Source organism: Stegodyphus dumicola, chromosome 1 (assembly GCF_044657685.1).
Source record: "Stegodyphus dumicola isolate Sdum_Otavi_A_Nest chromosome 1, ASM4465768v1".
Lineage (NCBI taxonomy): Eukaryota > Metazoa > Arthropoda > Arachnida > Araneae > Eresidae > Stegodyphus > Stegodyphus dumicola.
The window spans coordinates 2,554,500-2,579,592 of NC_140768.1; the positions used below are offsets into that span (position 1 = coordinate 2,554,500).

Genomic DNA, 25,093 nt, shown 5'->3' on the forward strand with positions numbered 1-25,093 from the left:
GTCTGAAAGGATTTAGATTGTAACTTCGCATCAGAGAGTTTGTTAAGGTTTTCTTCCTGTTGCCGCTGAGCTCGCGGTTTATCTGCCTGCTCTTGGACGCACTCCTCCTGATACAACTTTATTTTTACCTTTTTATAACCATTATTAGTTTATTGATATTATTTTTATTTAAGAAAAGAAATGCGAACCTCACTTGTTCCACCAGGTAGGTCACGAGGCTTGCAGAAGTAAGGAAATAGTTCAGAAATATATAAGAGCTACACTGACTACCAATAAGTATTTGGACACCTGTGATAAAAAAGAAAAACTAACTTTATTCAAAATCAATAGTTGGTAGAGCCTCCACGAGAGGTAATTACAGCGTGGACCCTCTGGGGCATACTTTCCACAAGTCTTTGTATGACAGCTAGTGGTATTTTCTTCCACTCGGCTTGGAGAAGACATAGAAGTTCCTTCACCGAATTTGCACGGGTAGTGCACACCTGAATTCGGCGATGCAACTCGTCCCAGAGGTTCTCGATAGGGTTCAGGTCTGGACTCTGGGCAGGCCAGTCCATTCGATGAACTCCATTGGCACCATACCAAGCCTTGGTTAACGTCGAAACATGACAACTGGCATTGTCGTCCTGAAAGTAATAGGGATCCAACCTGTAAAACTGCCACAACGTAGGAAGCACATTGTCATCTAAAATAGTGCAGTAGGCATCGGAGTTGAGCTTACCATGAATGGAGATCAAGGGTCCCAGCCCATACCAGGAGAAACACCCCCAGACCATAATTCCACCTCCGCCCAACTTGACTGTTGGAACAATGCATTCTGGCAGGAGACGTTCTCCAGGTAGACGTCAGACCCAGACCCTGCCATCCGAACAGTAAAGGGTGAACCTTGATTCGTCACTCCAAAGAACCTGTTTCCACTGATGTACGTTCCAATTTCGATGTGCTTTGCACCACATTAACCGAGCAGCGCGATTGGACTTTGTGATCAAAGGCTTATGGGCAGCAGCATGACCATGAAAACCAAGCAGATGTGCTTCCTTACAGATGGTATTCATTGAAACAGTACTCCCGTATGACTGTTGAAACTCCTCGCGGATGAGGGCCATCGGTTGGGTGCGGTTCTTCCGAAATTCTCTGGACAGCACTCGTCGGTCTCTATCTCCCAGTTTCGCTGGTCTGCCGACTCGGGGCACATTCTGACAATCACCGCTCACCTTCCACTTCTTAATCACATAGGGCACTGTCGATTTTGGGTACTTCAGATCGCTAGATATGTCCCTTAAGGATCGGCCACATTTGTGATACCCGATAATTATACCTTTCTCGAAATCAGAGAGCTCCGAACTGCGAGGCATCTTGCATGCGACTAAAGCCGATGCTGTTTCCTTCACGACATATACCTGCGGAGTCCGTGACGTACCTTAGGACCGCAGATATCGTCATTTGCATAGGTGTCCAAATACTTATTGGTAGTCAGTGTATAATACAGATGAAGAAGACAACACAATAATATATGACACTCAGATCTGGAGAGAATAACGAATATGTTGTTCCGGATTTTGTATTTGGTTAGCAATTTTTAGTAGAAATGTAATTAAAGTCGTTTTATTTCCCCGTGTAACCCAGCGCGTGACGAGTTTTAAGAGGAGCTAAGCAGAAAAAGTAAAAATACTGGAGCACGCGCATTTAATAATAGATATCTGGTAATTGACGAGTATATAAAAAGTGAATAAATGTAATTGAGTACTGTGTTAGCTGTGACCGTAATTCTAATCTTTTGCTTTCCAAAAAATCTCGAGAAAACGAAAATTACCAGAACCTTTTTGTGCATGATTAAGAAGTTTTAAAATGCCGGAGTGAAACATGTCAGTTCATTTGTTTACATAACTGTTTTGTTGACTGTAGCGAATTTGCAGTAAGATCGAATTAGCTTTCTCTCAGCTTTGGAATTAGTTTTGTTTGATGTTTTAGTAGTTTAAAATGTAACTATGCGTGATATTGTACGCATATCTAAGAGGAAAAATCCAGCATTGTGTTTTATTTCTTGTTATAAGAATAAAATTCTTCTGTGCCAGATGCCCTTGTGCGGTGAACAATTTTGCCACCCGCACGCGGCGGCCCTGAGAATGTGATTTTGGCGATACTTCAGAAGAGAAATGCATTCGAATACGTTTTGCAAAAGTTTTTTAACCGCAAAAGTTTTACACAGAAAGAACAGCTTGTGATAGAATTTTGGAATTGCTAATGCGGACTGTATTTCGTTCACGAGAAAATGGCATTCCAATTATTAAAAAGAACAGCAGAAAATGGACAACGAATTTTCTAATGTCGGTTCGAGTGTTTACCTTGAAATTCAGTTGGATCATTTTCGGAGGGGGGGGAATGTAACAAATTTATAATACGGCGTAAAAACATTGTAATAATTCTGAGGAAATGGGGAGGGAACATTTGCAAAGAAATATTTTAGTGAAGGAAAGATAAATTTTTAATGTTACATTAAGATATGAATATTAAATTATTAATGTAATAATGATTAATGATAAATTATTAATGTTATATTGATGAAATAATTTAGTTTATTTGGTTGTGGTAAAGTATGCTAGGCCTATCTGCCTGCTGGGAGAGATACCTTCACAGAAGACGTTTTAAGGAAAAATGGCTTGTGTTCACATTACACATGGGGTGGTGTGGTGTATTTAATTATGGCAAAGCACACTAGGGCTATCTGCCTAAGGTTAGGAAATCCTTCGTGGATGACTTTCTAAGGGAAACTGGCTCGTATACACGTTACACATGGGGAAAACCACGAAAACACCCATGCAGCCAGCCCGTTCGCGGGATTCGAACCTCGGACCGAACTATCAGTGTTCAGCGACTTTACCGCTCGGCCGCTGGTGGACCATTACCTAGACCCCTTTTCATGGAATCGATGCTTTGATATACTTTGGTACTATTCTTATTATTCTGGCATTCAGCGGGGAATTCCTATCCCTGCTCAATGGAATCGAACCTAGGTCGAACTACCAATGTTCAGCAGTTTTACCGCTCGTCTGCTGCTTATGGCCATCGGTGAATTAAGAATCGTTAATTTTTAGTCCTAAGGGGCTTGTTCCTGAAGGACTATTGTTTTTGTTTTGCGATCTTGCGTCGAATCACTCTCAATGTCCATTTCACTTTTCAAACTGTTGCCATCCAATATTATCGCCCTGTTTTATATTTGAAGAAATTAAATAATGAAGAATCTGCATAAACGTATCGATGTTTCTCGCATTGTGATGAAACGACGGTACCTAGAGCTATCCAATATTTTGAATGACGATTTAATACTTCGGAAATGGGCATCTGGAATCCCAAATTCGAAATTTGTTTTATTATCGATTTCATATTTTGTAAAATTTTAACGAATTTTTTATTAACAAATTCAACAATTTCGACGCGACCCATGGCAACACTGTACGAATAAAAAAGGATTTTTATCTCCAGCGCGCGAGAGTGTGTATCGGAAATTCTAAAGATATGCTGTTTTTAAATATTTTGTGATATTGTTGAATTGAATTTTATGTGTTTTAAATGCGAAGAACATTGTATTTGATAAATAAAGGTAACAAACAAAACGTTAGAAAAACGCCCCTTTGGGTGTAATTTAAAATCTGAAACCCTTCAAATTTTTTTAACTATGTTTTCATTTTATTTTTTATATAGTTATTTATTTTTAAAATGACTAAAATTAACTTTTCATAGATTACCTTGAGAAAAAAATCTGGTCATATTTTTTAAAAGTGACTAGAGGTTCGTCTTTTTTACTGAAGGAAAACTACCGTACGAACAAATAGTTCGTTCGTTCGCCGCCGACCAGGCTTCCGTCCTCTAAGGTGAAATCAATCGCAATTAATACCTGATCAGCGGTGGTAAAATCTATTTGTACAACCAGCAGCCACCATAACTAGGGGGACTGCCAGATCAGCGACGCTTATTTTGTATCAGCCAAAGTACATTGTTACAAAAATTAAAGAATATGTATCAGTCTATGCACTTTGTGCGACATATGTACAAATGATATATTACATAATCAAAATTTGCATACGAGAGCTAAGCAGTTACAACTGCTGCCTTCAACCATATTTATAAAAAATCTGATGTGTACACCACATGACTTTCTTGTACGGAATATTAAATTATACGCATTTTTAATTGCATTTCATTTAAACTTATTGGATTGAATTAAATCTACTTTGTCGATAGCGCATAAACCACAATAGAATAAATGCACTCTTTATAATTCACTATATTTGTTTACCATAGCGACACTCTGGCGCTAGGTTCACTTAACAGTGTTATATTTCGTTCATATTATAACCTTTACCTTTACCTTCATTCGCATTTGGTACCAACTACTATGAATTATCACCAATAGATCAATTATGCCTTAGGCCTTTCACCTTTGTATCAAAAAGAAGATGTACTATTGGTACATGTATCACCCAGAGGCGTAGAATGCATTCAAAAACTCTATGGTTTGGAGTAAACTCTATGGTTTGGTTTGGAGTAAGTAAAAAAAGAAACAGTATTTCAGAGACGATTCAATACTTCTCATTCAATTAATTCAGTTCCTCCTAAGAAATTACCTCTTAGTTTTTAGCCCAAAAGGACAATTTCGTTTTCGCAATTTGCATTGGTTCACTATAAAACAACGTTTCCCTTTTCCGGCCACCAAATATTACAGCCCTGCATTATATTTCAACAATTAAATAATGAAGAATCTGCATGGATATACGTATGTTTTTCGCATTCTGAAAAATAGCGGTTCGTAGAGACTTTAAATTTTGAGTAACGTAGTCCTCCACTCGAATATGCGCATCTGGAAGCTCTCATTTGGAATTTGTTCCATTATCTATTTCATATTGTGTAAAACTTTAACGAATTATTAATTAAAAAATCCAACGAATTCAAAGCCAGCAATAGCAACAGTAAGAAAAAGTGAAACATTTTTATCTCCAACGCTCAAGACAGTGTATTGCAAATTCTTAAGAAACGCTGTTTTTAAATGTTTTGTGATGTAGCTATTGAATTGAATTTTAAGTGCGAAGAACACAATATTTAACAAATAACGGTAACACAAAAAATAGTTAAAAAACGCCCCTTTGGGTATAATATAGGATCTGAAAGCTTTCAAATTTTTTATATTATTAATAATTTTGCATTTGTGTAATATTTCACTTTGCAGTTTGAGGTATGCTTCATGCTTGTCGAAATGAGAACATATGAGGTAGATCTAACTTTTGTCATTATTAGTTCAAAGACGCACTTTTTTAAAAAGGCCTATTAATTTTCCTTTGGCATTTTGCGTCGATTCACTATAAACGTCGGTTCACTTTTCAAATTGTTACCACCAAATATTACAGCCCTGTATTCTATTTAAAGAAATTAAATAGTGAAGAATCTGCATGAATGTATGTATGTTTCTCCCATTGTAATAAAACAACGGTACCTAGAGCGATTCGGTTTTGAATAACGTACGTTTCCACCCGAATATGGGCATTTGGAAGCCCGGATTTGAAATTTATTGTCGATTTCCTATTTTGTAATATTTAACGAATTTTTGTTTAACAAATTCAATGATTTCAAAGCGAGCAATTGCAAAACTGTACGAAAAAAAAAAAAAAAAAAAAAAAAACATTTTTATCTCTAGCGCGCAAGACTCTGTATCGGAAATTCTAAAGGTATGCTTATTTTAAAATTAATTTGCGATATTTCTGTTGTACTAAATTTTATAGTTTGAGTACGTAGACCATGATATTTAATAAATAAAGGTAACACACAAAACGTTTGAAAAAGGCCCCTTTAGACGCTATTTAAAATCTGAAACTTTTTTTTTTGTTTTTTTTTTGTTTCTTTTTCTTTTTTTTTCTTTCTTTTTTTTTTTTTTTTTTTTTTTTGTGTGTGTGCGTGTGTCTTTTGAAAATATATCATCCCACAAAATGTGATAGGCAAGCAATCGAGACCAAGGGATTGTGACCATCACAGGTACTGAACACTTTTTCCATAACCACTTCAGAGGTTGCCTGCGCATACACAGTAATGATTTCTTGCGTGAGGACTATCTTTTTGTACCGTTTCCCTTTTCGTAATTTAAACTTTGAATTATTCCATCAATATATTTTACTTCGTTCCTTTCATGTATAACAAGAATGTTTTCATGAAAACGAACTAAAACACAGCACTAAAAGTTAAAATAATTGGCCGTCTATTAGGCGTCCCCATAGTAAAATGACCGGCCTTTGGAGTGGCGAAAACAAAAAATTGGCTAGTGCTATTTAAAAAATAGCTCTTAAAAATAGCTAGTAAATAGTAGTAATTAATAGCTAGTAAAAATGGCTATTTTAAAAAAATAAATGAATGAAGAGAGAGAAAGAGGGAGGGGGAGAAAAGAAAGAATTCCCCGCAGTGTTTAAATAAACTTTAGTAATTTTTAATTTGCTTGCAAGCCATTATTGTGTAGTTCAGCTGTACAAATCTTTATGTTATTTAAATAGTAGTCAACGCCTAATGTCTGCTATTGGAAATTAAAAAAAAATAGACCATCCAGATTGTTTGTAAATAAAAAAGGTACCCTAACTGTATGCTTGTAAAAGAGTAGTAAATTGAAAATTAATTAAACTTCATACATAATTCATGTTAAATTAATCTGCATCAGCATTTCGTACATGAAAGCAGGCATAGCCTCGCAAGGCTTATAAATGTTTACATTACGGATGGCCGAAAAAAGAAAGAAATTTATTTAATATAAAAAGCAGTTAATATCGTATTTGAGTGGCAACGGTGGCGACCGAAGCAGAAATCAGTTTTCATTCTGTTAACTGTCAAACGGTATGTAAATAAATTATTTCAAATTTTAATATTTGCGTATTGTAATTGAATATTTAGATTAAAATGAGTTATGTATGTAATCTTAAATAACTGTATATGTGTAAAATTAGAGCAATATCGCATTCTGTAATCAAAAATATAAAATTTTATGTACGCTTAACTGGAAGTAATTGTGTGGTTAAAACGATGAAGAATTTGTAAATGTGAATTGTTCGTACCGAAACAATTAACAAGTTATTATTTTGCGGTTAAGCAACATTTGATTCGTTTCCTTTGCGTAATGTTATTTATAGATTCTTTTGCGTTTTTCCGCATATGTTCATGAAAGTACTGTAAAGGCCCTTATTTTCGCGGGCCGTAATTTTCGCGAAAATGAATATATCGGTGATATCGCGAGTTGAAAATTTCGCAAATTTTATATGAACAGAACCGAAAGTTGATAAATTTCAAAAGTACCTAAGTAAAGTTGAGAAAGTTGAAAAATTCGATTGAATTGTTCGACGTTTTTAACCAATTACACCAAGATCCTCTTTTTCTGACTGAACTAGAGAAGAGGAATATCATTCCAGTTTTTGTGCCCAATTCCTTCACAAGAGAGCTCCAACCTTTGGACTTAACTATAAATGGTGAGTTTAAGCGTTTGCTCAAGAATGAGTTTATTGAGTGGCATTCTAATGAGTTTCAGTTTCTAGAGGATAAAGAATCTGTGGACTTGCGAATATTACGACTAAAACCAATTCACGCTTCTTGGTTTGTGCGCATATTTAACGGTATTGAAGCCAAATATGAGATAATTTTGAATGGCTTCAAAGAAGCTGGTATAAATAATATTCTAAGTGAATGAGCTGCCTTCTGTTAATTTTATTGTTTTATATTAGAGAAATATAGTTGTATATTATTCAAAAAATAGTTATAAGAAAGAAAGTTGTCAAGAAAAAGCTTGTAACTGTGCAATAAATCATTAAATTTTGGGTAAGTGAAAAATTGCTGATTTTTTATTATTATTTGAGGCGGAAAAAAAAAAAAAGTATTTCGCAAGGCCTAAATTTTTGCGATTACGATGGGCTCATGAAAATTACGAAAATTAAAGCCTTGGGAAAATAAGGGCCTTTAAGTGTATATAATTTAGATTTTGATCATCTTTAATGATATTAATGAATATCTTCGCGTAATTCAATGCAAATATACTGGGACCTTGTACCTTGTACTCGTACCTTGTTTTTTAATGGTTATTAGTCATATTAGACAATCTAGTGTAAAATAAATTGAGCGTTATGTATTAAAATTTTAGGAAATATTTTATGTAGACTTTGTATATCATCTAACGTGATATAGACTTTATATAATCATTTGTTGTTAAGAAATAAAAAACATTTTGTTATATGTTTCCAACTGATATAAAAGCACTTGAAGAACATGTAAAAAAGGAAAATTTGGAACTACTCTTATATACCCCTCACTTGGCGGCAAATTTCTTGCCAAATATTTTTGGCGAGAAACTGCATGGTGCCCTATTGCTATCTAAATTTTTAGTCTACATTTTGAACATTAAGCCTGAAATGTCTCCAAAAACACAATTTAAGCTAAAAATCCGAAACAAAAACAAAAAATTTAGATAGCGAAAACGTGAAATTTCTAACCAAAAATATTTGACAAGAATCCATGTACACAGCCGATATGTTTTAACTTGAAAAAAAATCACAGAATTGCACAATCTATGCAGTGAAGGAATCTACACACTCCTAGCTTAAATAAATTAACATTGTAACAATAAATTTCAAAGAATGCCATGTACACAGCATTCTGTTTAAACTTTAAAAAACATCTACGAATTGCACAATCTAGGCATTGTGCACTAATCAACAAAATAAACTAAAATAACTAAAATAAATTTTGAACAGTTAAAAAAACAACAATGACAGAAATTCATACTAAAAAAACAATGAACATTCTACAAAATAATAATAATAATAAAATAAAATGCACTTACCATAATGGATGTTTTTTCGAATAGTAGAACATAGCTTTAACATGCCGCCACGTACTCATTATGGTATTTATATGACAACCAGACTCGCTATCCACAAAATTCATACTATGGTTCACAAATAAATGTTCAAAACCTTCTTTTCCTAAATCCTTGTAAGATTTCCAGCCATCTGAAAAAATAGTTGTACAAGGCTCAATCCACTCTTTAATACAATGCATCACAAATTTGTTAAAGGCATCTTCTCCCATTTCAGAACAATGATGGAAAAATATATAAACCAGGAAATAAAATTCAAAATTGCATTTCTGATTATAAGTAGGCAACGAAGCTTTAACATGCTGCCACATAATCTCTATCGTATTTATGTAACAGCTAGACTCACTATCCTCAAAACTGATATCTTTTACAAATAAATGTTCAAAACTTTTTTCTCCTAAATACTTGTAGAATTTCCAGCCACCCGAAGAAATAGTTTACCAGGCATGCAACTAAAATTTTATCAACTGTAAAATCTGAGTTTCCATATAAAAAGGGTTGCCATAGAAACCAACATTGTCCCCAAAACCATCGTGCCAAAAACCAGTGCACAACAGATATCGCCGCTTTTGGCGACCTAAGGGCACATATAAGAGTACTGAAAATTTGATTATTTTATTCCAGGACTGTCATTTTGAAAGAAAACAAATTGTAAGGTATATTTCAAACAGGAAGTGTTTGTGTATAAATCAGTTTAGCTATTTAGGGTCATCTCCAAATACAGATATTAAGTGAAAATTTACATGCATGTTTATGTATTGTTATTGATTGAATACATATAGCTGTAAAAAATGTCTAATTGTTAAGTAAAAAGATTTTTATTAATTTTGACTTAAAATTAAATTTTGAATTAAAAAAGCAATTTATAGGTATGCTATGTATTGCTTTTTAAATATGTTTTATTTTCAGAAATAACAAAGGAAGACTTACATATTTATTTTTTAAATTGCAAATGATGTAGTGCACATTGTTAAATTTTCATTGGAGTATATTAAACTAAATATATAGTAATAGTTTTTTATGTGTGCTAAATTAGATATGTGTGTGTGTAAAATATTAAATTTTTTAGCAAAGTCCATGCATTATATTAAATTTGATGTAATTTTTTTGTACCATATGGATCTTCCAGTTGTGCGTCCTTAAAATAAAGGATTCGGAGAACAAGCAGATATCTCGTATTTTGTAGATACTTTACTCATTCTAACTTATAAGATACTGTGATTATTTTATGTAGTGAAGGAGCTATTTTGTGGAGTAATTGAGATTACAAATATTACAAAGAATTTTCATTTAGAAACTAAAGTAGCATACTTTAGTTTCTACTTAAGTATGCTACTTTAGTTTCTAAAGTTTATTATTTTCTAAAGTTTATTCTGATATTATTAATATATTAGAACACAGTGTTGCAGCTCTGCACAATCCAACCAACACACAACCAAATCATCATTCATCGTAATGGATTTGCCCACTGTTTTAGCTGAAAGTACCTACTCATGATTGTTAATAATGCTTATAAAAGCAAAAATGTCCCAAACTGATTCAGCAAGATACTACCTAAAATTAATTTAATAGTGGATATGGTCATGTTTAACATTAAGTATGCTACTTTAGAATTAATTAACTGAATTAATTTTAACTGAATTAATTTACAAAATTAATTCAGTTAAGTAACAGAAACATATTTTAACAGAATCATATTTGCTTAATGCAGTATTTCTTAAAATATGGGGTCATGAAAATTCAATTCGATAGTTGAATTTAACTCTTTGAAGACCGTATCAGTACAGATGGCTTTTCATTCAAAGAATCCCAAATGCCCAAAGTATTCAGTAGCAGGTTTAGTTTTCCCAAATGCATTTTATCAGTTTATTACAGACAGCTTGTCCTAAAAGGATTTATTTGTGGTTGCTTATCTTTATTTGTTAGAAGTATAGAGGATGTCATTTGAAATATTCTTTTTTCTTTGTGGATGGGGAGAGGAGGAAATAGCTATGACTCTCAAAAACCATTTCGGGCGGTTTGGTATTTTAAGGTACAGATTAGTGAAGCCTTTGGTTTTTTAATGAGTTAAAGAAACTGCATTCAATTAAGACTTAAAGAAATTACATTAATTGACATTAATGAGATTAGACATATAAAGACATTACATTAAGTGATATTAATGAGATTAACTACCTGTTATATAAAGTGCAAAAGGACTTTATAAAAGCAATTCAAATCTAAAACTTGAATTTTCAGAAAAATCCTTGATGAATTCTGGATTGGAGTTAGAACTAGATGTCGCACTATTTCTGAAATGGCATTAAATGTTCTTCTCTCATTCAGCACCACATATTTTTATAAAACTACCTTTTCTGCTTCAAAGCTAACTGAAACCAAATATCCTTCAGTGTTGAAACTTGTCGAAGATGCTGTATGTCTAGCAATGTTAAATATTGCACCAACTTTTGTTATGCAGCAGAAAACGAGCACATCTGTCTTATTAGAATTTTTTTAAAATATTGTTCTTATAATATTGTTTACTGAAGAAGTAAGTTATTTATGGGAAGATATTTATTTTTACATATTTGTTTAATATCTGGGGTCAAGAAAAAAAATATCTCTGTGATAAAAAGACGTCACGATTGAAAAAATGTTTGATGCCCTGGCTTAACAGAATTGTATTTCGTTAATTTTTTAGTTGATGTTGTTGCTATCAGGATCTGTATACAATGAAGGCAGTTAACTATACTCGCTTTTGAAAGCTAAATTCGACTGTAGATTATTAATTTGATTATCAACTTGTTGATATTATTAATATATTAGAACACAGTGTTGCAGCTCTGCACAATCCAACCAACACACAACCAAATCATCATTCATCGTAATGGATTTGCCCACTGTTTTAGCTGAAAGTACCTACTCATGATTGTTAATAATGCTTATAAAAGCAAAAATGTCCCAAACTGATTCAGCAAGATACTACCTAAAATTAATTTAATAGTGGATATGGTCATGTTTAACATATAAGACCTTACAGCAAGTTGTTATATTGTTAAAAGCGAATTGATGAGTCGGAGTTACCCTTCCAAGTGCATCCAAGATGTATTAAATGGTTTTCGGGTCTGAAGATCCTGGTCAAAACATGCACTGAATAAATATCCTTACTTTGAAGATATTCAACCTTCAGTTGAAGCCTTAGTGGATGAGTATTTTCATCTATATGAAAAAAATTTTCAGGGTTGCGACTGAGCAACCCTGAAAAGTTGCATGTAGGGCTGTAGGATCTTCTCTCAATATTTTTACATAATTGGAATGGTTACAGGTAAAAGTATAATGGACAAAACAATGCAAAGGAAAACATCATAATATGAAACACAGAAGAAACCAAGGAGAAAGCATCAAAACTTTAAAATGTTGTATAAAACATTGTCATAGAAAATAAAGCAGTTAAAAAACTTCGCAGTTTTAAAACATCATTATAGAAATTCCTGAAAATACAGCGTCTATAAATCATTGCATGATGTTAACATTGAAAACCTGCTTTCAGAATTTGAAAGTTTTAAATGCATGTTAGCATAATGGGTTTTGAGTACAAAAAAAGAATGAGGAATATTTTTACCTCTATATTTCTAAATTAACTATTAAATGTTTACTATAAAAGCAGGAAGGAAACTTAAACATTAAAAAAAACTGATGAGTAGAAAATTAATGCTACATATAGCTGTTAATATAATTTTAAACTTATGAAGTAAACTCTTAAATATCATTGTGTAATTAATCTTTTTGGTACTTTTCCGTTTCGCCGACGCAAATCTCGCCAAGCAGACTTTATTAGCAACAACATACAGTATACACATAAAAAATATTAAAAAAATGTTAGTTCTAAGAATTCTTTTTTTGAAGGCATAAACATTTTAATATCGCTTAAAATTTTATAAAAAGCCATTAAATAAAGACAATAAATTTGTAAAAAGACATTAATTTAAGAATTTACTATGCTTTCATGGTTCAACATCCTGATTCGCCGATTCATCTCACGTAAACTACTCTACAAAAATCTAATGCTCTCAGTAATTATCTACATTAATTTCAAGTTAAATCTTAATTTGGAACACAAGTTTAAATGCAAGAAATACAGTCAAAAGTCGTTAATCCGGACTCGTCGGGACTTTGGCGATTCCGGATTATCGATTTTTCCGGATTATAGATCATCAGTTTAAATCTGGTAAGATGGCATGCAGAAATTACAAAATTAAAAATATGAAACCGTAATTTATGAAATAAAGAACAATTATGATCTAAAGGGTATCAAAATTTACAAAAAGAAAAAGCTTAATATTTATTTGTTTACTTTATTAAACATTTCCTTCAATGTAAGTTGCTTCGTTTCATGTGATAATACTTTCTCTTTAATTCTATTAAACAGACATAATTTCTTTTCTAATTTCTTCTTTTTTAGTTACAAAGTTCCGCTGTTCAAGTCCTATAATTGCTGTGTTGAGAATACCGACTAATTTGTCAATCGAAATGTTTTCGTTTTCAATAACCTCTGGGTCACTTTCTTCACTATCGGAAGCGAATTATAATGACGAGGAACTTGATTTAAATCATATCAAAGACGGAGTACGGAATTATAATCCAAATAAAATAAAAACATCTGCTCTGAAGATAAGGATAGTGTTGACAGATCAACTTCCAATCCGAGGCGTGAAATTCATAACAGATTTCGGATTTCAAAACATACTTTCGCTTTGTAGATACAAATTACATATTAGTAAATATATATTGGAAATTCTATTTGACATAATCTTTCTAATCTATCATAATCTAATAATGACGTTTCTGCCCCCCCTGTGCCGCAGAGTAGCGTGAAATTGATAAACAGATTTCGGATTTCAAAACATACTTTCGCTTTGTAGTAAATATATATCGGAAATTCTATTTGACATAATCGAAAGTTCAAGCTTACTTTTATAAAATTGCTCTAACAGTCTGCAAAAAATAATAAGCCGGATCCAATTCGAAGATTAAGGAACAACGCAATCTGCAACATTAACTGAATTAGATAACTTTAGCTTAGCGTATAACTCCGTTACACATTAAACGCGCATGCGCACAAACATATTCGCAGCCATAAGGGTCTTACGTGCTCTCGTAAACGCCTGTGCGCATGCGTGAACGCGACGCATGCGCAGAAAGTTTGTAGCTTTGAGGTCCGGATTATAGATCATTCCGGATTATGGGTGTCCGAATTAACGACTTTTGACTGTATTTCAATTCGTAAGAATAGCTTACTTAGAAAATTATGTAAAACTGCAGTGCTTTATTTCTTTCGCATTCTCATTAGAATTGATGAATTTAACCCTTGACTTTACCTTTTCTATATTTTCGCCTTCGGGTAAGTGCTGTGATTGCATCCTAATTGACTTAATTACCGAAAATGGCCTTAGACATAAAACTGAACTATCTGATAAAAATTCTGTGTAATTATATGCCAGTATTGAAAGAAACAATCAATCTGATAAGAAAAAGCTGCGAATTGTTTTGAAAAATTGTTTTGAAAATGAGGATTGTTTTGAAATTGTTTTGAAAATGAGGCGTAAAAGGTATCTTGCGTACCAGCGAGAATATTCCGTTTGGCATCGGTTGTACCATTATTGGCGACTTTATCGCTTGCGCCGGCAAAACAGAAAAGTATAATGGGTTTTGAGTACAAAAAAAGAATGAGGAATATTTTTACCTCTATATTTCTAAATTAACTATTAAATCTTTACTAAAAAAGCGGGAAGGAAACTTAAACATTAAAAAAAACTGATGAGTAGAAAATTAATGCTACATATAGCAGTTAATATAATTTTAAACTTATGAAGTAAACTCTTAAACATCATTGTGTAATTAATCTTTTTTTATAAAATTGTGTTAGTTATTTGTCATGAAAAATGTAGTATAAAAAAGATAGATAATTAATTGCATGAGGTTACCTACATAACAGTTTGTGAATGTTTAAGTGAACAAATGATTAGTTAATTCAAACACCTGAAATAAGAGGTAAAAATTTTTTAAATTCCTTCTTGTGCTCAAAAATCACTATTCGAACTTGCATTTAAAAGAAAACACATGTCTGCAGTGTTATCATCATGCGATCATTTATAGGTGCTTTATTTTTTATGACAGTTTTTTATGCCAATGTTTGAAAACTTCGAAGTTTTTAAGTTTTGTGTGACTGCATTTTACACCACAGAGTTTTAGAACTGTGACGTGTTTTCATTTTGCTTTCTCTCATGATGTTTTATACAGTGGCAATGTTTTCCCCTTGCACTATTTTCTCCACAGTATTTTCATCTTTTTTTTTTTTTTTTTTTTTTTTGTGTGTGTGTGTGTGTGTATGCCATCAATGGAAGCCTCTGTAAAACATATGAAGTGTTGTGAAGCCATCCAGAATATTGCCATATTTGACAATCGCACTTTTACCACTATAGCATAGTGGCCATGTAACTCCTAAAAATATTTTGGTAAAAATATATTTACAGGTGCCACTTGGCGATAATTGGCGGTACATGGACACCTAGTTTGTGCAGCTCTTTGACTTATTATTTTGGCTATGTGTAGTGGCAGTTTTTGATGCAAAAATCACCGCTGCACGAATCCAAACTAACAAATCAAAGAATTGCATGAACTCGGTGTCTATGTACAGATGGACCCACTTTCACTTAAAAAACATCAGAGAATTGCATAAACTAGGCATTGCATATTCCCTTTGTCCATATATACATTGATCTATATTCATTTAAAAAGGTCAAAGGAGCAGCTAACGGAAAATATATAATCGCAATAAACTACATTTCAAATCAAACATTGAAATAACATAAAAAAGAAAATTTATCTTAGCACTACACAAAGGAAATATCCACTTACCTTATTTACGAATTTCCACATCTTCAAACAAACAAAATTCCTTAACAGCATCCAAAAACTTCCTAAAATTATCTGAACTAGAATGTGTATACTGGAGTTGCCACATAAATTCACAAAAATAAGAGTAAAAAATATCCTCTGTAGTGCCGGTATCGTCAGACGTTCGACCTTCCTAAGGCATTTCCTTCTAACAAACAGAACATTTATAATGGCTACTAAGTAAACCTTTATTTACACACCAGTCAATAATGCCTTTTCCCCTTTCATTTCAAATCGTACAGAAACTTCAAATTAATCTTGCCACATTCCGCCATTTTACATTGTAAACCACAATTTTTATTTATGCCATTTTACCTTGTAAACCACAAAATAACAATGTACAAATTACCCACAATCCGACATGCCTTTCCATATCTTTTCGTGTTAATCGAATTGACCGTAATCACACAATCAGTTATGTCATAAGAGGGTTTCCATAGCATTCAACTGCACAGATTACCGTAAATGAAATGGCAACTTGGCAATAAATGAAATAACAACTTGACGATAATCCAAGGGGCACCCTTACAAATCTACTCTAACCAAAATTTTATGTGGCTTGTGAAGATACGTATGTGCTACAAATATTTTAAGATTATAGTTATTTTAAGTATGAATTTGTATTATTTTAATTTTCATTGAAAATGAGCATGACTAATGCACACAGAAATCTATAAAAGGAGATAATAAATTTACAATATATCTTATTCGAAAATTTGAAGATACAGATTTTATTTGTACGTGTGAAATAAATAAGTTCATTTAGGAAATTTTGCACTAAGAATAATTACTTTGTTTGGGAATGTAGTTATATGTGAACATTTTTTTTTATTTTTCACAGAGGAAAACTGACTAGAAAAGATCCTGGTTGACCGATGAGCATCTACAGTCCATGAAGGTAATTTCTAGTAATTTTTGTTTAAGGCTACAAACTTTATCAGAATGGAAATGCCATGAAGTATCAAGCTATAATAAGAAATAAAGAAGGTTATAATTATATACTTGCAATCATATGCATTTTTATTTATGCATCAAAGAAAAATTTAAGTAAATAAGAGAAAGAGATTAATTCTTATGATTTATTTTAAAGTTTTGTACTACTTGGTAAGTTTTTAGGTAAAAGTATATTTTAGAGTACACCTTGGCGAAACTTGGCGATTTTTGATGGTACATGGATACTGAGTTTGTGCAATGCTTTGACTTGTTATTTTAGCCTGTCTAGCGGCGATCTTGGCGCTAACAGTTGCCGCTACGCAAGCCAAAATAACAAGTCAAAGAATTGTACAAACTCAATATCCATGTACACATTGACTTATTTTCACTTAAAAAAAAAAAAAAAAATCCCCGATTTGCACAAACTATTCGTTATGCCCTCCCTTGAGTTTGTCCATGTACACATCAATATATTTTTACTTAAAAAGTCAAAGCAGCACCCAATTCTACAGTAGAGGCAAACAAAAAATGTACACTGTGCAAAAAAAAGGGGGGAGGCAGTTCTATATCTCCCATTCTTTTGGGCCGATTGACGAAATTCAACTTGCGTCTTTCATGTCTCGAAAGCATGACTTAGGATTAGATTTATATGTAGCATCGTTCCATTCTAACATACGTATTTTGACATAAAATCGGACTTTTACTGAAATAACACAAATTTTTTTCATATTTCGATTCTACGACTCAAATTACACCAAACTAACAAGTTTTGTAAAAATCATACGGGTAGTTTTTAAAAAAATTAGCTCTCAAAATTTTACCTCCTCAATGTTAATTGAGTTTGGTAGCATATATTTATTAAACTCTCTCTTTTTTTAATAAGCTTATTTCGCTCTTCCTTCCACATTTCAAATAAAATTCACCCATTTTTTATGATTTATTTTTAAAATTTGTATTTTTAAATAATTTTTATAAATTTTTCAAAAAACGTTTTGAATAATAATCTATAAAAATTTTACCATAATATTAAAGTAGACATATTTCTAAGCATACCTGCAAAAAATTAGTTTTTTATTCAAAATTTCCAGAAATATACTTGAATTTATATGTTGGCCCATTTTGAAATTTGGCATATTTGTTGAAAGCGATAAAACAGCAAATATGGTTCAGACACATTGCTAAAATTATTTGGAAGTGATGTGACTTTTTTTCCGCTCATGCACAATGTAAAAAGGTAGGAACGAGGTGCCTTTTTTTTTTCCTGCTGCGGTATAATGGAAGGGAAAGGAAAATTGGTTGCCACATGTTAAGACGTTTGCCAAGTGAATTATTCTTGGCGCAAACTGAAAACATTTCATCAAGATAAAATTTTGAATTTTTCTGTAAATTTCACATCAAATTTTACAAAATTTAATATTTAGGCATAACTTGAGTCGTAGAATCGAAATATGGAAACAAAATTTGTATGTTATTTTAGAAAAAGTATGATTTTGTGTCAAAATACTTATGTTAGAATAATGCTATATATAAATACAATATACAGTCAAAAGTCTTTAATCTGGACGTCCATAATCCAGAATGATCTATAATCCGGACTTCAAAGCTACAAACTTTATGCGCATGCGTAAATGCATTATTTGCGCTTATGCATGCGCATAATATGTTTACGCATGTGCATTTAATGTATAATGTTGTATGCTTTATGCATGCACGCGTTGAAAGAAATGTTTAATGAAGTAAACAAATAAAACAAATAAATATTAAGCTTTTTTTTTGTAAATTTTGATACCCTTTAGATCATAATTGCTCTTTATTTCATAAATTATGGTTTCATATTTTTAATTTTATAATTTCTGCATGCCATCTTACCAGATTTAAATTGATGATCTATAATCCAGAATCACCGAAGTTCCAACGAGTCCGGATTAAAGACTTTTGACTGTATATCCTAAGTCATGCTTTCGAGACATGAAAAATGCAATTTGAATTTTGTCAATCGGCCCAATAGAACGGGAGGTATAGAACTGCCCCAGTTTTTTTTTGGCGCAGTGTACCTTGGTGTGTATGTGTGTGTGTACATGCACACGCATATGTACACATACATGAAAATATATGCATACGTTTCTGAATACAATCCTGATAACAGAAGAGTACCTATTTTGGTAAAATATCCTCTCTTAAGAAGCTTTCGAGAAACAGTAACCCTTGAAACAAAGAGCGTATTTACAACACTATGAACGTAGGCTTGTCTCACTTCCAGTCTTTCAACACTTCTCCACTCATTCAGTCATTTCTACTCATGCGTCCACTTAGCTTATGAAAGTTAACAAAATTTTACAATAAATGCTACAATTATCTCTGTTATGTATGAATGAAGAGCAGAGCACCAAATCACTGCATTTTATACCTATGGAGTATTCACAGCATCACATATATATATGATGTCATAGCATCATTTAGATGACACATGTATAATTACTTGTTTGTTTGGGACTATCGCATTATTATTTGATTTTGTACTTTCCGGTTTTGATTTAGTATTTTTGAAAAATCCAAAGAAGCATGTTTATTTATTTAATTTTGAATACCATAGATAAAAAGCATGCTATCGAGCTTTGTATTCATGTTGCAATGCTTACTGGATGAAAACCACATGGGAAATAATAATTTATACCAGAAGAAAGCGTTTATCCATTGAAGTATGAACGATTGAACAATGTCTTGTACCAATTGAACATATCGTTTCACCACAGATTCTGTTATCTCCACAGATCTGTTATTCTGGTATCTCACAACAAAATTTGCTTAATTTGGTGACCCCTAAATGCTTTTATATTTTTGCCAGACATATTTTAATCACTTTGTAAGGCATACTTATGGACTTGTACTTTACTGACATTATAGGACTGTTAAATATGCCCACAATAAATATACTCTGAAGCCAACTGATGTCTATCATTTGTACATATATTTTAAATTTTGTGTTTTTTTATTCTTTGAAGAAATTCCAATTCAATATTGTCTGTACTGATGACCTTATAAGATAAGAATCGAGGGTAAGGTTGATGGTGATTTAACAATCACTTTACTCATTGTACTTAGACTTAACAGTACAATTTAGACTTGAAATTGTATAACTAAATTTTAGTAGAAGGGTGGAGAACTGCACTATTTTTAGTCTTGCATCCTTGTGTTATGCTATTAATATGCGAAATATGTTAATCACACATTACTAACTATAAATTGCCTTTCTTTTGTAGCTTCTGGGAAAAATACAAGAGTCTGAAAGAAATGTGGTCAAAAAAAGGAAATAAGGTTTATTCGTGTATGTTGAAAGCACCAGGATCTTTATCATGATTACCTAACAAATATTTGCCAAAATTCAAAACTATATGTAGAAAAATTATATTAAGGTAAGAACACACGTGGATTGTAGAGACTTAATTTTAATCATTTCCATTGTAGTTATTTGTTATGTCTATTAAAATTTTAACTATTAAAATATGTATAGAGTTGCTGCAAAGTGCTTTAGGTAGATAAACCTGAAGCACTTTGCTGGTTTGATTAGATAATTAGAAAAGCTTTCTTTTAAGAAATAAGAATGTCTAATGAATTTTTAATGAGAATAAACATGGAAGTAAGTGAATTCAAAGTAATTTTCTTCTTCCCTGCAGTCAAGATTAAAGTAATTTTTCCCCCAGATCAATTTTAATTATTTTCAAATTGATAAGTTTTGAAATGGAAATAATTTTCATTCTTCATCATTGGATTTTTTTTAATAATAAATTAAGATTTTTTGTTGCATTTGCAGTTACTTTGATGTTTCTTAACTTTTTCAAGTGCATTTATGTATTCTCCCTTGTCAAAAATGTAAATGTTATTACTGCAATAAATAAAACTATTTATTCCAAAATAGTAGATAAAAATGATATAATTATTCCAGAAAAAGCTTAATATGTATTATGAAATGAACCAAAATACGTAGAGAAAATAATAGATTATCGATAATATCGGGTTTTAATGAAAGTTTCCTGCCACCGCAAATATCATCAAACAGTTTGCATTGATGTGTTTAATCATATTTTGTTAAACGATTTTTGGCATTTGAAAGAAAGAGACATGCTTTAGAACACTGTGATGTGAAATTTGTAAAAAAAATATCATTAAGTACAGGGTGTCTGGAATCGAACTATCACACTACTACATTAGAACCATCATTTACTTAAAGTTCTGTGTAAAATGTCACTACAGAATGTCACCAAATCATGTGTACAGTTTTAGATACTAATGTTGTATCATATAACACTGTGAAGGTTTAGTACCGAAAGTTCAAAAACAAAGACTATGACATTCAAGAAGCAGAGCACTCTGGCTGACCTGCAAGAACTTGAGGAAGGAGATCAGTATACAATCACTCGAGAGCTTGCTGATGAGTTAGACATTAGTGCCACATCTATTAGTCATGCTATGCATCGTATAAGCTTGATGTACTAGTTCAATCGCTGGATGCTGCAAGAGCTGACTCAATCAGATAAAGACAAATGAGTTCAGGCCTGCATTAATCTGCTTGAATATCAATGCAAGGACAAAATTCTGGACCGGATTGTCACTTGTGATGAAAGGGCCGAAAAGTGGGTTGGTCTGCGCCCAGTGAGCCCGTCGGCAGCATCATGGAGTGCAGTTTGACTAACATATAAAGATTATGCTTTGTATCTGGTGGGATTGCCGTGGTATTTTCCACAAAGAGTATCTGGGAAAAGGCAAAACCCTTGACAGTAAGGTGTACAGCAAGATACTAGTCCGTGTTGATGCTGCTATCAAGGAAAACCGTCGAACTGGCTTCCGGCACAAAAGGATAATGTTCCATCAAGAAAACATGTGTCTGCATTCATCGGCTGGACTTTGTATGGACTCGAATGGTATCTTTTGCCACACTCGCCACATAGCCTCGACATCGCTCCTTTGGACTTCTACCATTTTTTCACACCTGCAGCTACATCTTGCTGGTGCTATCTTCCATTCTGCATAGGATGTATGAAAAAAGGTTGATCTATTTTTGGACTCATGGCCACCAAGTTTCTGGGCCGAAAGTTTTGAAAAACTACCAAAACGTTGGCAGAAAATCATAGATATAGGTGGTAATTACTACTCCCACTAAAGGTTTTGCTTTTTAAATTTTTTTCCTAACTTTATTAGGGATGTTTTTAGCAGAAAACTTTCATTACAACCAGAGTATACAGTATTATAAATAAATATACATAGGTCATCATTACAATGCTGTGAACAAAGATACATAGAATAGAACTGTCTAATATAAATAATGTTTCTATTTACTTTTACTTACACTTTTACTTGTAATAAAGGAAATGCAAGTATAAATCTTTAAAATAAATTTACCTTGGAAATATACTTCAGGTAGAATTACGACAGAGTTATTATATACATAAAATTACAAAGTGAGAAATTAATTTCTGTGCTAAATGTCTCCAAGGACAGTACTTAAATTTCTTTTAATGTAGTGCACTTGCAGTGTTTTTTTTTAAGTAGCCTTGTTGATAACATTTTTACAATGTTGACTTCTTAAGTTATTCTTAAGTTAAATACAGCATAACTTTAATAATATTAAGACTTAAAAAATTTGATATACTACAAGAGTAATATAATACATGGCATATAACACTTGATTTAAATAAAGCTGATAAGAAAATTTCCGTCTTTTTTTGGGGGGTGGGGAAGGTTATACTGTACAGCTACTGTATAATACTAAATATTAAGTCCATCACCCATCAGTACAATCATTAATAAATTCAAGGATAAAGTATGATGACTTTTCTATCATTTGTTAACTCGACGGTTCAAGACAATATCATATTGAATTTTATTCATGAAATTGACTTTGGAAACTATCTTCAGACTTTAATGAGTTTATCATCCTAAAATGATCCATTATTGGGCATTCCAAAATGTATTGCTTATTGCTTAGTATTTGCATTGTTTGTAAATTTGAAAAAAGTTTAAAATTTTCCACGCTTAGGTACTGCTTGAATTTTAAGTTAATCTGTCCACAGTCATTTATTTAGACAAGTAGAAAGATATGATATGCGAATCTTAATTTTTTGTCTATTTAATCACTTTTTGCGATGTTTCAAGGAGTTTGTTCACATTTATTTCAAAATTTCTTTCCTTGATGTAGTCTTTGTTGTCTCATCTGCAATTTCATTTCCCTTTATTCCTGCATGAGCTTTTACTAGTTATAGTTGTATATTAATTTTTCTTTATGATTTATAATGTTTCTTTTAACTCATGAATGTATCTATTGCAGATTTTGCAGCTTTTTAGTGCTTTGAGATTATGCTTTGATTAAATGTATAAATATTGACTTTTTCCAAATAATCTTTTAGCACTGTGTTATCCAGTGAGAAGATGGCTTGTCAGAGTGCTGTTATTTCAGCTTTAGCTGTGGCCTAATTTTTCTAAATTTAGCATCGACAATTTGTTTTCTGATGAATTAATGAGTTGAACATTTTTAGTTGCAGTTTGCTTTGATAATTAATAACAGAGTTTTTCAGGAGTTAATAAGACTTTTTATGTATCAGTGATAATAACTGATTGTAATAAAATGCTTGATAACATCCTGCATATTGTACTTGACAGATAGAAACCTTTTATAACTATGGAAAATATGTTGCCAAATTATTTTTAGTTAGATTTTTAAATATCTTGAAGTATTAAAAATTTTAATATTTTTAAGTGCATTTGAAGGAAAAGAAGGAAAAAACCAAGCATTTAAGAGTTTTTATATTGTAGTCATTTTTCCTAATTTCAGCTTATTCTTATGAGCAGGATTTTGCACAATATCCAATGCTTGCTATATATACTTATTTGAAGATTGATATTTACTATGAAGTAAAATATTCTTTAATCTCTTAGTTCAAAATATCTTCATTATAAAATCATATTTTATCAGTGTGATTGTTTATCTACAATAAATTTGTAAAGTTGTAGAGACATTAGGATTTTTGAAAGCAAGAGAGATGAAAAATAAGCAACTGCCTTTGCCGGGAATCGAACCACGGACCTCTGAAATACCGGCTCAGTGTGCTACACCATGAAGGCACGTTAGGAAGGCAGAAGAAATACGTTATATACTCCCCCTTTTAAAGGGGGACTAAGGTTTTAGGGGACCTAGTCGCCAAATTCTAGGTGAGGAGAATCATCATCCAGCACCCTTTTAGTTTGGGCACCACTGTAGAGACATTAGGTATTTTTGAAAGCAAGAGAGATGAAAACTGAGCAACTGCCTTCGCCGGGAATCGAGCCACGGACCTCTGAAATACTGGCTCAGTGTGCTGACCACTACACCACGAAGGCGCGCTAGGAAGGTAGGAGAAATACCTTATAAAGTTACATTTAATTTTGAATAATATGTTATTTTTCTTTGCATTATGTTTTTGTGGATTGTTTTTGAAGTAAATATTTCTCTCTTTTTTTTTTTTTTTTTTTTTAGCTACATTCTGCTATATATAGTTCAAGCTCAAGTTATTGTACTTTGCATCTGAGTAAAAAGTTCAGTTTAAGTTTTCAAAATGGCAGCTGTTGGCCATCAACCACGTTTGCAACCTGGAAAACAAAATGAGAGAACCAAACAACCTGTTACTCAGTTAGAATTCCATCAGGCTATGAGTGACTTTAAAACTATGTTTCCCGAGATGGACGAAGATGTTATTGAAGTTGTTCTTCGAGCAAACAATGGAGCTGTTGATGCAACAATTGACCAACTGTTATCTATGGCTACGGATAATGAAAATGAACGTCTTCGAGCGGAATTAGATGCTACTGAAAATGATGAGCTTCCTCCAAGCTATTCACCTGCTACACCACCACCATCTTATCATCAGGCTGTACCATATGCACAGAGTCCCGGTAGATTAGCTAGTTCACAGTTAGGTCGCAAAATTGGTGGAGTTTCACCAGCTTTAATGCGACATTCTCAGTTTTTAAGTCCAAAGTTACCTTCTCCATCACAGCATGCAACTTCTACTGTAGCACCAAAGTCTACATCTTCTCAGAATACAAATAAAACTCTTTTGAAATCTGATTCAGTTCCACTGCAGCATCAAAAAAAGTGGAATCCTCCTTTAGTTGGGCCATTACCTTCCTCATTTTTACGTTTAGATGATCGTCACCATAATTCTAGAAAGGGAAAGGTAAGGTACTTTTTATTTTTAATATTTATCTGAACTGTAAAATTGCTTCCTGAATTAAAATTATGCTTTACTATTGATTCTACATGCCAGTATGTGATGTGCAACAGTAATGATAGATAATTAG

General features: G+C 32.5%; 1 protein-coding gene across 3 annotated transcripts in view; it reads left to right on the forward strand.

Annotated features, from left to right (window-relative positions):
- The window catches only part of LOC118201278 (CUE domain-containing protein 1-like), an 88,483-nt gene that overhangs the window by 31,065 nt on the left and 32,325 nt on the right, over nucleotides 1-25,093 (forward strand). For 2 of the 3 annotated variants that reach the window (XM_085812290.1, XM_085812291.1), the window contains exons 2-4: nucleotides 16,671-16,727; nucleotides 20,023-20,175; nucleotides 24,270-24,969. In XM_085812290.1, coding sequence (XP_085668416.1) covers nucleotides 24,349-24,969 — 621 coding nt within the window. In that variant the 5' untranslated portion in view covers nucleotides 16,671-16,727; nucleotides 20,023-20,175; nucleotides 24,270-24,348. Of the gene's footprint in view, nucleotides 1-6,819; nucleotides 6,868-16,670; nucleotides 16,728-20,022; nucleotides 20,176-24,269; nucleotides 24,970-25,093 lie in introns of those variants that run through there. The other variant, XM_085812289.1, reaches the window with a different exon arrangement.